This window comes from Megalobrama amblycephala, linkage group LG10, assembly GCF_018812025.1.
Source record: "Megalobrama amblycephala isolate DHTTF-2021 linkage group LG10, ASM1881202v1, whole genome shotgun sequence".
Classification (NCBI taxonomy): domain Eukaryota; kingdom Metazoa; phylum Chordata; class Actinopteri; order Cypriniformes; family Xenocyprididae; genus Megalobrama; species Megalobrama amblycephala.
This window is the reverse complement of record NC_063053.1, coordinates 26,605,867-26,619,098: the sequence shown is the minus strand read 5'-3', so window position 1 is coordinate 26,619,098 and position 13,232 is coordinate 26,605,867. Positions and strand designations below refer to the sequence as shown.

Here is a 13,232-nt window from a genome sequence, read left to right as displayed (position 1 = left end):
ACCAGTCATCCTTCGTTTGACCGGGCGTCTAACCTGACTTTTAGAAAGGAAGGAAAAACAGATTGTCTGTGGGTGTGTGTTTATTTATGTGTCTGTCTATCTGTGTTGTGTCTTCTGGCCTGACAGTAACTGGCTGATTATGTGTATTTAGTTTCCCCTGAGAGTGTGGAGGAAAACGTCTCTGCATTTCCCTGTTTATTCCTGACGGGTTGCATATTTAACTAGATAAATATTGACAAGCTTGACAGACCCAGTGTGAAAAGCCGGAGATGCTGTCTTGTGGTAAATGTGCCTCTAAACGATCACGCTCTTGGGAGTTTTAGCAGAACGCCAACGTAACAACACAATCACCAATGAATTTTAAATAAACTAGAGACTAAAACGAGCAAAAAGTCTCAGTGACAAACTCACTAAACTGTTAGGCCACTATAATGTGCAAAACTCTGCCTTAATTGGATATCATCTGCAGTGCAACTTTAAGGGATACTGTAGTTCAGCCAAACAAGAAAATTCTGTCATCATTTTCATCTGTCACTCTCATGACTTTCTAAACCTGTGTGACTTATTCTTCTGTGGAAGATATTTTGAAAAGTGTCTCATAGGTAAAAGTCAACAGGGTCCAGTGTTGTTTGAATGTCAGCTGAGGTTTATTTTGTTGATGGCTCAAGTCATTTTACAAGTAATTTTAGTCAGGCAAAATTTTGGGGGATTTTATTTTGATCTTGAGTCGTTTGCCATAGATGTAGGTTTGGGTTGAAGCATCAAAAGGTTAATAGTGATCTGAAATTAATTAGCAGAATATAAATTAAGTGAATAATAGAGTACTCAAATATGTGTTTTACATAAATTATTTTATAAATGATATTTTTAACACATATGGGTCAATGACACAATGGGCATTTTATTTTATTTTTTTTTGTCCAGAGGCCTTAATAATAATGAAAAACAAAAATATGACATCCAAAGGTACTACAACTAGATCTCTTTTATTGAATCCAAAAGGTTTTAATTATATTTTGCACCATATAAAGGTATTTTAAAGTGTCAAAATGTCATCGGTTTAACCGTCCAAAGGCCAATTGTGATTGATTGCTTTGTTATAAGAAAGAATGTCTGGAAAAATGAATTTCATTTATGTCATTCGGAGTAATCAATATAAAGGGACCATTTTGGATCAACTCATGCAGTCAATATTATGTGACAGGATGTGACATCATTCAAACACCTGCAAAGGTTGTGAAGCAAAGTAATTAACTCTCTCTTAACTATTTGAAAAATTAAAATTTTCACTTGCTCATACGCATGTCCCGAAACATCAGTTCATTTGGTACAACCGCAATAAAACATGGAAAATGTTGTAATATTTTAAAAACTTGTACTAAATATAAAATGTTTTGATTGTCCTTTTGCTAGCTAGCTAGCTAGCTAGATATCAGCCTGTTAGCATTGTTTGAAAATATCGTCATTCGGTATAACCAAAAGTGTCATTTGGTAAAACCGAAATTTTGGTTAAACTGAATGACTTTTTTGATGACAAATTTTGTCCATCTTGTAAAAAATGACAAAAGCAGTGTTAAATAATTATAAAAATCACATAATCTCATTGTTAACACTTAATACAATTAATTATATCTCCATTATGTTTTGTTTTTTTACACTTTTAAATACCTTATTTGTCAATAACCCATATATATATATATATATATATATATATATATATATATATATATATATATATATATATATATATATATATATATATATATATATATATATATATATCTATCTCATATAAATATATGCATTGCGTGCTTGCCCACCATGTAATGCACAATTGCATGGTGGGCCCCTGCGATTTCTCCCAAGGGGGACAACCCCAGCCCAGAACGTGATCGCAATTACTACCAAGGGGATCACACATCTACACTGAATATTGTCACTGAACATATCATTGAAACTCTGTAAATTTTCTTCTTTTTTTTTTCCATTTTTGTTTGGAAGTTGAATGAAAATCATTTGGGTTTGACATGACATGAGGGTGAGTACATGATGACAGAATTTACATTTTTGGATGGATTATACCTTATAAAAACAGTAAGCTGAGTCTTTGACAAAACTAACTCTATATCGTGAATCATATTGTTTACATCTACAAATCATATCGTTGCATTGCAACATCTCAGTATAGCGATGTATCGTTACACCCCTAATATATATATTTAAAAAAATAATTTAAAAAAAAATATTTTAATAATATTCATATTTATATATACACTACTGTTCAAAAGTTTGCAACAAATACTCGCCAAGGCTGCATTATTTGACAAAAAATACAGTACAAAACAGTAATATTGTGAAATATTAGTACAAATTATGAGAGTTTTAAGATATTTTAAAATGTAATTGATTTTTGTCATTTTTTGTCAATTATACATGAACAAGTATGTGAACCCCTTATTATTTTAATAAAATAAGAGGGATAATAAAAATGCATGTTATTTTTTTAGTACTGTCCTGAGTAAGATATTTTACATAAAAAATGTTTGCATTTAGTTCACAAGACAAAACAATGGCTGAATTCATTAAAATAACCCCATTCATAAGTATGTGAACCATTGATTCTCAATACTGTGTGTGGTTACCTGATGATCTACGACTGTTTTTATGTTTTGTGATGGTTGTTCATGAGTCTCTTGTTTGTCCTGAGCAGTTAAACTGAGCTCTGTTCTTCAGAAAATTCCTCCAGGTCCTGCAGATTCATCAGTTTTCAAGCATTTTTGCATTTTTGAACCCTTTCCAGCAGTGACTGTAGGATTTTGACATTCATCTTTTCACACTGAGGACAACTGAGGGACTCAAACTCAACTATTAAAAAAGGTTCAAACATTCACTGATGCTCCAGAAGAAAACATGATGCATTAAGAGCCAAGGGGTGAAAACTTTTGAATTCAAATATCAAGGTAAATTGTACTTAATTTTTCTGCCGGGAAACCTGCAAGTATCTTCTGTTGGTTCCGAAGGGCAGTACTAAATGAAAAACAATGATATTTAAACAAAAAATAAGAAAAATTGTGACATCTTTATCCTGTTCAAAAGTTTTCACACCCCGACTCTTAATGCATCGTGTTTCCTTCTGGAGCATCAGTGAATGTTTGAACCTTTTTTAATAGTTGAGTTTGAGTCCCTCAGTTGTCCTCAGTATGAGAAAACAGATCTCAAAATCCTACAGATGAATCTGCAGGACCTGGAGGATTTTTCTGAAGAACAGAGCTCAGTTTAACTGCTCAGGACAAACAAGAGACTCATGAACAACCATCACAAAACATACAAACAGTCGTAGATCATCAGGTAACCACACACAGTATTGAGATTCAATGGTTCACATACTTATGAATGGGGTTATTTTAATAAATTCAGCTATTGTTTTGTCTTGTGAACTAAATGCAAACATCTTTTATGTAAAATATCTTAATCAGGACAGTACTAAACAAAAATAACATGCATTTTTTATTATCCCTCTTATTTTATTAAAATAATTCTCATTTTCACAGATTCTGCAAGGGGTTCACATACTTTTTCATGCCACTGTATATACACACAGTATAAAACATATAAAAACATGTGGCCGCATTTGCATTCATAAAATGCTAAAACAATATGTGTTCACATACGCAGCAGTATCAGCAGGCACAACTGAAAAGTGAATTTGGATTCAGACTTAAGGAAAAATAAGGTTGTGTGTGTGTGTGCGATCGGTGGTTCAGGGGCAAATGAGTGACACTGTTTGAAGACAGTGATCTTGCTGCTTTATTTTTATCTCAGTGTGTCTGACACCTGCGGGTCCCTGCAGCACTGGCTGGTGTCAGAGCGCTGTGGGTCCTGGTGACAGGATCTGGTCCGGGGCTGATCAACTAATCAGATTCCCTGTGCTGTTTCTCTCTAGGGGACCCAAGCTTTATTTATATACTTCTGAAACCTTTGAGATCAGTGTAGAATTTAATTCCTTGTGCCTACCACATCAAAGAAAGACACCTGAAAGGTTCCCACACCCACAGAGAGACAGAGCTGCTCAGAGCGTCTCTCCTCTCCTGTACTCTGCTGCCTGTTAGCTTTCACTCCTAATCAGCTTCAGATACACACGCATGTGGAACACAGCTATGAATTGTGGTTAGCATGTGCAGTGGCCCCAAAATATATTTGGACACCTGAGGCACATTTAAAAATATATAAATGTCATTGCATCATGTAACAAAATATCAAACCAAGTGGCATTTATTTTAAAGAAGGGTAGCTCAAGCACACGTTTTAAGTAGGGCTGTCAATCGATTCATTGTCATTGTCATTTAAATAACCTGAAAATATTGTGGATTATTAAGGCTAATTTTACTAACCACTCTTGCTAAATGGGGTAAGCACACTTATGTTCTCATTTCAGAGTTGTTCGAGTAAATGATTCATTATAGACCGTGTGGACAGATCAGTTGTTGTCATGATTCATTAAAATGAATCTGTTAAAATGAGTCATTAGGTCGCGAATTGGACATTAGCGGACGTTGACGCGTTGCGTGCGAATCACGACTGTTATTAGGACATCGCAAAAGATTTGTCAACACAGAAAACACTTCATCACTGGATAGGATTTTCTTTTTGTTTACTGAAAGTGTGGTTCATGTCAGCTGCACGTGCAGGGCGCCTGTCAGAGAAGATGAGGTGACATTCTTTTGAGTACTATTCACACCCAGTGGTTATTCAGGAAAAACATTCTCCAAATGCGCCTCGTGAAACATGGATTCGGTCTTACGAACTTTCAGCATTGTGTCAGTTGATTTAGATTATTATGTGTGAGGTAGAGAGAGTGCAAAGACGGTGCTTACTTTCTCGCGCGCACGAGGGAGGAGCTCTGCTCGTTCTGTCCGTCAGCGCAGCAGTCGTCTCCCTCCTTCATTTTACAGTCGAATGGTGGCTAGAACGGCTCCAGGTTCAAAGGTCAATACGGAATGGATTAATCTGCGTTATTTTTTTTAACGCGTTATTTTTTTGACAGCCTTAGTTTTAAGTAAAACATTTCACACAATAGCGTAGAAAATAAGGCAAACTCAAAACGTATTTTGAAAAATGTCTTAGAAAATAAAAGTTAGTTCTGTGAAAAATGTCTAGTATAGTTTGGACTTTGGTTTTAATATCCTGTCATCTAATGCAGAGAGAATCTTTGCTGCTCTTCTGCCATCATATTTATGGTTTGTAGAGCTGACTAATGCTTTTTACTTTCTTAATAAATTTTTTGGTCTGATTGTGCACAATTCACCAGTGCGCATTATTGCAAATAGTTGTATTCGGTAATATTTTATTATATATTCATTTATTTGATTGATTGATTGATTGATTGATTGTAACAATATTACAGCATTACAGAGGAGTTGATCTAGAGTTAATTCAATGAGAATGATTCAGTTGCAGGAACCTGCTGAAGAATGAATCACTGAACACATGTTTGTAGTGTACAGAATAAGAAAATTTGGGGTGAAGCAACATTTTTGCAGTAAATTTAATTCCAGTAATTTACAAAGAGTGATGGGTAGTAATATATAATCTAGATTACATAATCAGATTCCAAAAATTAAATACTTGTAATTAAGATTATATTACATTTTAAAATACTTGCAATCAGACTAAAGTTACTTTTTTATTGATTATATGAATACATGTTATTCTCAAAATGGCAGTAAATTATCCTAAAATTCATTGATTCTCCCTACTATGTCTTTTAAATGTTCCTTTCTAAGAAAGCCTTCTGCTTATATATGTTCAGAAGGTCTTCCAGGTTTGTGGAATTGCACACACAGACCTGCCACTAGTCATGTGACTGTCACTGAAAACATTTCACTGTTAACAAGTGTTTTCTCAGCATTGCATATCTAATTTAACTCCTGACGAACACATTTATTATTATTTTATATTATTATTTATAATTTAACCATTTATTAGTTGTCTTTGGAAGATTTTTGTCTTTCAAACATTCACATAATTTCACATAATTTCATATTTACATGCAATGCAGGGATTCCCCAACTTTTTTGTCAGCTAAATCTCTTTGACCTAATATATTTACTTGACATAAGCCCTTAGATTTTTAGTTAATAATTAGTTCAATTTAAAAAAAAAAAAAGTCAGTTATAATAATAAATAATAATAATAATAAAATTAATTTCATGGTTCTCTGATGTCAGTTGATGGTCAGATGACATGCATGATTATATCTTTTTTTAGTAAGTGTTTTATTTTGGTTATTTATATTTTAAAATTATTTATTTAAATTTTACATTTTTATGAATTGAATCACTTATTAGCTTTTATTTTTATTAAACTCACGAACCCCAGTCTAGGAAACCCTGACATAATGCAATATTTAATGCACTTCATGTTGCTGATAACAAAGAAAGGAATATGTTTTTCTTTGTATTTTTAAATCAATATGGTACAAGATTATCCTATCAACGTGATAAACGAGTTAGGTCAAAAGTCATCTAAAAGTAATCAAAAAGTAGTCAGGTTATATTACCTTAAATGTGTAAAGTAATGGCTTACGTTACTAACTACAATTTTGTCATGTAATTTGGAATCAGTAAACAATTTGTAAGTAATCTACCCAGCACTGTTTACAAAAGCCACTTTCAGCCCATCTTCTCCAACCACCTGCCTCAATTCTGGCATTTTTAATGGTAGCATTTCACAATCCAATAAATTCCCAAGTCCCACCTTACTTTTTTTCTAGTTGAATATTCAGTTCCACACAAAAATAAGCCTGATTACAAAATTAAAGTGAGTTATGAACAGAATTTCATTCTAATCATGAGGCTGCCGTTTTAATATTTCTCAGATGATCTGATCAAGCCAGTGATCAGCCGAGATGATCTAATTAGTTGCAGATGGATAAAACCAAATGTCGACCAATTTTTAAAAATATATATTTATCGTTTCATTCTAAAATTTGTGGAATTAGGAAAGTAAAATGTATGCCAATTCTTGTTTACTTTATTAAGAAGGTGTAAACAGGGTCTGAAAGACAGTACATGCAATGTATTCACCCTCATTTTGCACGAAAGCACTACGGCTTTCCACTGTTTATTGTCTATACATTGAAAGTCAATGGGGTCCAAAGAAATACTGGACCCTATTGACTTTCATGAAAATATAATCTTTTGCATTCCACAAAAGAAAGTAAGTCATACAGATTTGGCGCAACATGAGGGTGAGTAAATGATAAGAAAATTCCCTTTAAGGAATTTGATAGGCTACTTTATTCCTACCATACCTGGCAAAACGTGGAATCATTAGTTCTCTCTATTTTAACCTTTATTCTGTCTGTTCTCATTCATCTGTGTCTCTCAGGCAACGGACGCCGATCTCATCTCCAACGTGACCTACAGAATAAAAACAGAAGCGGCTCGGCAGCTTTTCGCCGTGAACCGTCTGACCGGCGCCATATCAGTCCTGCAGGCAGTAGACTTTGAGGAATTGGCAGCAGGAAACAGCACCTACACATTTGAAGTGGAGGCGTTAGATCACGGTGGAGTTCTCCCTCCTGGAACGGCCACAGTCATCGTTAGAATCACGGTAAGGCCGCTAAGAGTGCATGAGTCGCTCATCGCTTTAAAAAACACTCTGTTTTATCATGGCAGTCTCAGCGGCAGCATGAGAAACTCTGCAAGTTCAGCAGGTTCCAGTCGGAGATGGTTTAAACTTGGGAGGATGGAAGCAAATTTTCATCAGGTCTAGTGGTGGTGATTGGATTAGAACTTTCAAAGCTCGTCCATACTGTCTACACGCTAACGCTCCTCGCAGAAGCTCCGTTGACTCTGTTCCAGTAATGCCTACAAAAGATTTGATCTCCTGAATTCAATTAGTCTTGAAAGAGAAACCGCTATGTTGGCAGGATTGTGGGCGTTGTTTACTGGATCCTCGCCTGTGTTTTCCTACTTTCTGGTTGTGATATTTCTGGTTGACGGTGACAGGAGTGACAGACAAAGCTCGGTGCAGGTTCTGATGCTAGCCTGGCACAGCTATTCCAGGCCTGAATGACTCATTAGCTTTGTGACTGCAATTATGTGAGGATTTTAACGGGAGTGCTCTCCAGCGCCTCCGAAGATTAGCTGGGGGATCAGAACAGAAGGATTAGCCTCCTCCAGTTTACAGCAGCTGGAGTGAGTGCGAGTGTGTGTGTGTGATATAAACTGAACTTGTTGAACTTCATGTAAAATCTTGCATTTTAATTATGTAAATCTAATGGAAATGTTTTCAGTAAGGATGTATACATTAGTTTGCGCTATAGCTAACACTAACTTAAGATGAACGATACAGTTACAGCATGCAAGTAGGAATTTTGGTCAGTGTTTACTATTTATACTACATAATTTTTAACATTAATAATTGTGGAAGTTAACAATATAAGTTAGCATTGTGAGCAAAAAAAATATGTAATGTTATATTAACTTTAATTTCTATGATTAATGTGGACCAATTAATGCATAACAAAATCTAATGCACTTAATGACCCACAAAGCACACCTGGTTGTGGCCAAAGAGAGCAAATGGCCCAAATGTATCCTACGAGCAGCCGCGAATGACTCATTAAATCAGTTTTGCTTCCTTTGATCGCTACAGCCTGTACATGCTTAACTGTGGGAAGTCCAGAGCAAATACATGCAAATGAGCGTCGACTCACCTCGCTGCAGGGTCGCCTGCATTTATCAAAATAATCTGTGCTTTTTACGTTTAAGTTCAAAAGATGACATTTAACAAATTTAAGATGTGCTTCCTTTGTGTTAATTGTACAATAATTTAGGGATTCAGTGCGTAAATATTCATTAATTTTTGGATGCAATTAATTATTTATATGTTATATCTCATAATCAATGCTATTTAAGCTTTAATTTGTAAATTTTCATTTTCAATTTTAAAGGTACACTATGTAACTCAAAATTTTGAGTCAATACATCATCGATCCTTCTTCCAAAGCGTGTTTTTGTCTTACCCTAATTCACAATGGTAAGCCTATTATAAGTGTTTATATTTTAGACATGGCGGTATGTTTTTTGTGGGAATTTGGGTACATATGTCACTCGCCCATGTCTCGTCATATCCGTAAGTAGAGAACCATTGCTCTGACTACTTTGATGCATGGGAGTGCCATAGATTAGTTGTCACAAAAAACAAAAAGTAAATCATTTTCTTTTTTTTTTTTTAGTTTTATTAACATTTTAAGTATATATACACTGCCCTCCAAAAGTTTGGAAACGCCCTAGAAAAGTGGGGTTTTGGACAATATTGGCATGAATCCTTTTTAATTTGTTATAATTTTGCACTGATAAGGGACAACACAAACTATGAAAACATATTTTATTATATAAACAGTTTATACATAGAAAAAAAACTTAAATTTTCGATTCATCAAAATATCCACCATTAGCAGCTATCTGATCTAAACTGGGTTCTAATTGGTTCATTGTATTCTAAACTTAATTGGCAATCAATTGTTGAAGCTATTAAGGTGTGCTGACCCAAAAATCTTTTACAAACCTGGGCCAAGTTTAAACCAGTAATCAGGCATCACAGCTGGCAAAGGGGCATGTCTGACTTTGACATGTATATATTGCCATTATTATGTAATCAAAATGAAAATTATTATTGCTGGTCTTCAATGATAATGTCAAATTACTTTAATGTATTTGCACCAAAAAAATGATAAGGATTTATGCTGATATCGTCCAAAACCACACTTTTCCAGGGGTGGTTTTCCAAACTTTTTCCAAACTTTTGGAGGGCAGTGTATATATATATATATATATATATATATATATATATATATATATATATATATATATATATATATATATATATATATATATATATATATATATATAGGGCTGTCAATTGAATGTGTTAAAATGATAAACGCACCCGCCCCTGACCTACGTAGGTCATCTGACATTTCATACAGTTGATTGTTGACGAATATTAAGCATGACTGCGTGATGGAGTCTATAGAATGCAGTTAGAATGATCCTAAAATTCAAGATATCTGATCAAGAATGCCACTGTATGAGTTGTCACCAGTAATGAGCAGTTGCTGTCCCGAATAGCACGAGTGCAAATGCGATATTGATTTTATACAACAGTTCAATAAACCAGAAGTTATTTTTTAGACATATTGTCTGCTTTTTCTTATTTTTGCCAATGAAAATAGTATCTGTAAAGCCAGAGTAGAATGGTTGTGCGCGTCTCCGAGCAACACACAGCGGTGTTTCGTTTCTGAATGAATCCGCGTTTGAGCGAATCATTCGGGTGAATCAATGATTCAATGGCCCATTGATAAAGAGCGCCATTTACTTAATTCCTGAATGAATCCAGTAGCCCCTCACTGCAGAACACTCGAGATCCAGGAGGCGGAGTCGGGTAGGTTAAGGGATATGTAAAGTGGGAGGAGTTGGATCCAGATCCAGGGGGTGGAGATGGGTAGATTTAGATCTGGGGGGCGGAGACAGGTAGGTTTAGGGATACGTAAAGTGGGAGGGGTTGGATCTAGATCCAACCCCACCCCCTGGATCTTGTGTTCTGCAGTGAGGACCATCTCAGTGAATCAGTCCATTGAACGAATTGAATGAAAGAATGACTCATTAAGACATTTACCGCCACCTACTGGCAGATTTAGGTTATTTTTTTAGAGTATCAATCATATTTCCATATTAATAATAAAAATTAAATTAAAAAAATAATAAAAAAAAACATGAAAGGGATAGTTTAGCCAAAAAATGAAAATTCCATCATCATTTACTCACCCTCACTATCACTACTCACTACTTTTTGTAGTGTCTCTTTGATCTTTTGAGGTTAATTTCTCAGCCAAATTTGATGTGCGATTAAATTGCGATTAATTAAATTTATTTGCCACATTGTATAATTAATTAGATTAACAATTTGAATCGCTTGACAGCCCTATATACACACACACACACACACACACACACACTAAAACTATTTTTAATAGAGCAAATGTTTTGTATAGTATGAGAGTGTTTATATGTGTATATATATATATATATATATATATATATATATATAGAGAGAGAGAGAGAGAGAGAGAGAGAGAGAGAGAGAGAGAGAGAGCATTTCATGGCTAATTATTCATGGAAGTGATTGACAGCATGTGGTACATAGACTTTAGGTTGAAAATATCACAGAATATTTATTTAAGATTGTTTCTCTTATTACAGTGTGTGTTTATAGATGCTGACTTATTTCTTATGAGATCAAATTAAAGCCCTGGAGATTTTCATGATCTTTGCATCAAGTGTTTTGTTGTGGGATAAAAAACAAAGAGGTGAATTGTAGTTGTGCTGCTGCTATCTTCAGATGTGCCTTGAATCTGCGTTTCTTTGTGTCTCTCACTGATGTTTACCTTCAACTTTTTACCTTGAACTCTACCTTCAAAGTTTGCATCCTGTTAGTTTTGCTGCAGTGGAGATGGTGTAACAAATTGTAATGACGCTTGAGCTGAGGTGAAGGCAATATTATTAATGTCAGGGTAGAGTTATCATAGCTGGGCTTATGGGAGATTTTGAAGGTCTTTCAGGGAAAGATTTTTTTTTTCCTGACTATCAGGCAAAGTGTGGCTGTGTGTGTGGGCACATCCATCCCTGGTCAAAACCCCTAAGAACATTCAGAAAGGGTCACTTGACCCTCTGAAGAGTTTCAGGGTTATTTCGATCTTGTGTGTGTCTGCAGCCCTCATCCCCTCGACTCTGAGAGAAGAGCAGCTTGCTGCATATAGATCCCTATTGCTTCTGCTGTAGTTTCAGCCACTTGAGCTCATGCTGAGGTGAAAGGTCAGGGAGTATTGATGTGCTTTTCAGGTGGGCAACTACCAGTGACGAGATGCTGCATATAACAGCAGCAGCTTCTCCCTGCAGCATACTGCTGAAATGTCATGTCTCATAAAGTTTTGATGCGAGTTCCTAGCCTGTGTCCATATCCTTGTGTTCTCAAACCGTTCTGTGTATTTCACACTGCAGAAAAGGGGGTTCTGAGCCGGAAAGATCGGGCGGAGAAACGCTGTCGCTGTCTCGTTGAGCAATGTAATAACGTTGCATTACATTGTTCTTTATACCTAAATATATAAAACTGTGCCTGCGAGAGAGTCCCCGCGTGCAAGACAGCAAGTGAAACAACGGTTTCAGTTTCAGTAAATCTCCAAAAAGGACAGTGTTCCTGGTTCTGTGAACAGCAAAACAGAAGTGCCACACTGCCTGCACAAACACCAGGATGCACCACTGGTTATAGTTAGGTAAACCACCCATAGCAGCGTTACATCACTGTTCCTTCCTCAAGTCTGTGGAAGCAGGTGGCCGGTCCAGGATAGGCTCCAGTTCGGCTGGCCGAGAACAGGCTCTGGCTCCAGAACGTGAACCATTCTTGTGGAAAAGGGGTATTAAAGGTTCAGTTCCAAAATAGTGAGCTGCCTTGCTTCCTACACACTACAGTACACATTACAGGTCACAAGTTTGGAATAATTAAGATGATCTTTTATGTAATTACAATAAAGTAATAATTAAAAAAGTCTCTTATGCTCACCATTTATATTTTAAGGTCATCAAGGCTGAATTTATGTGATCAAAAATAGGAATATTTTAAGCAAAAATAATAAACAGCAATATTGTGAAATTATTACAATTTAAAATAACTTTCGAATAAACTGTTTTCAATATTGATAATAATAAGAAATGTTTCTTGAGCATATTAGACTGATTTCTGAAGGATCATGTGACACTGAAGACTGGAGTAATGATGCTGAAAATTTAGTGTGCCACTGCCATCACAGGAATAAATTGCATTTTAAGATATATTCATATAGAAAATGTTTTTTTTTTGTTTTGTTTTTGTTTTTTTCATAAATTGTAATAATATTTCACAATATTACTGTTTTTACTGTACTTTTGATCAAATACATGCAGCCTTGGTAAGCATAAGAGAATTTAAACGGACACACCAGAATTACTGTACATGAAACCATGAGGTTGTGACCTGTTTTCTGGGGGAAAAAATATATATATATTATGGCAAAAAGGATATTTGTTTCTTAGAAATAACACTCACTGATAAATTGTGCACAATAAGACAATGTGTATTAAAAAAAACGTGATATTTTGATTTAATTTTAACTTTAAAACACCTTGAAA

The 13,232-nt window shown here is 35.2% G+C and overlaps 1 protein-coding gene across 1 annotated transcript in view; it reads left to right on the top strand.

The window, feature by feature from the left end:
- LOC125277223 (protocadherin-15-like) overlaps positions 1-13,232 on the top strand; it is a 274,335-nt gene that overhangs the window by 167,031 nt on the left and 94,072 nt on the right. The window contains 1 exon segment of the mRNA XM_048205573.1: positions 7,390-7,614. Within this exon segment, the coding sequence (XP_048061530.1) occupies positions 7,390-7,614 (225 nt within the window).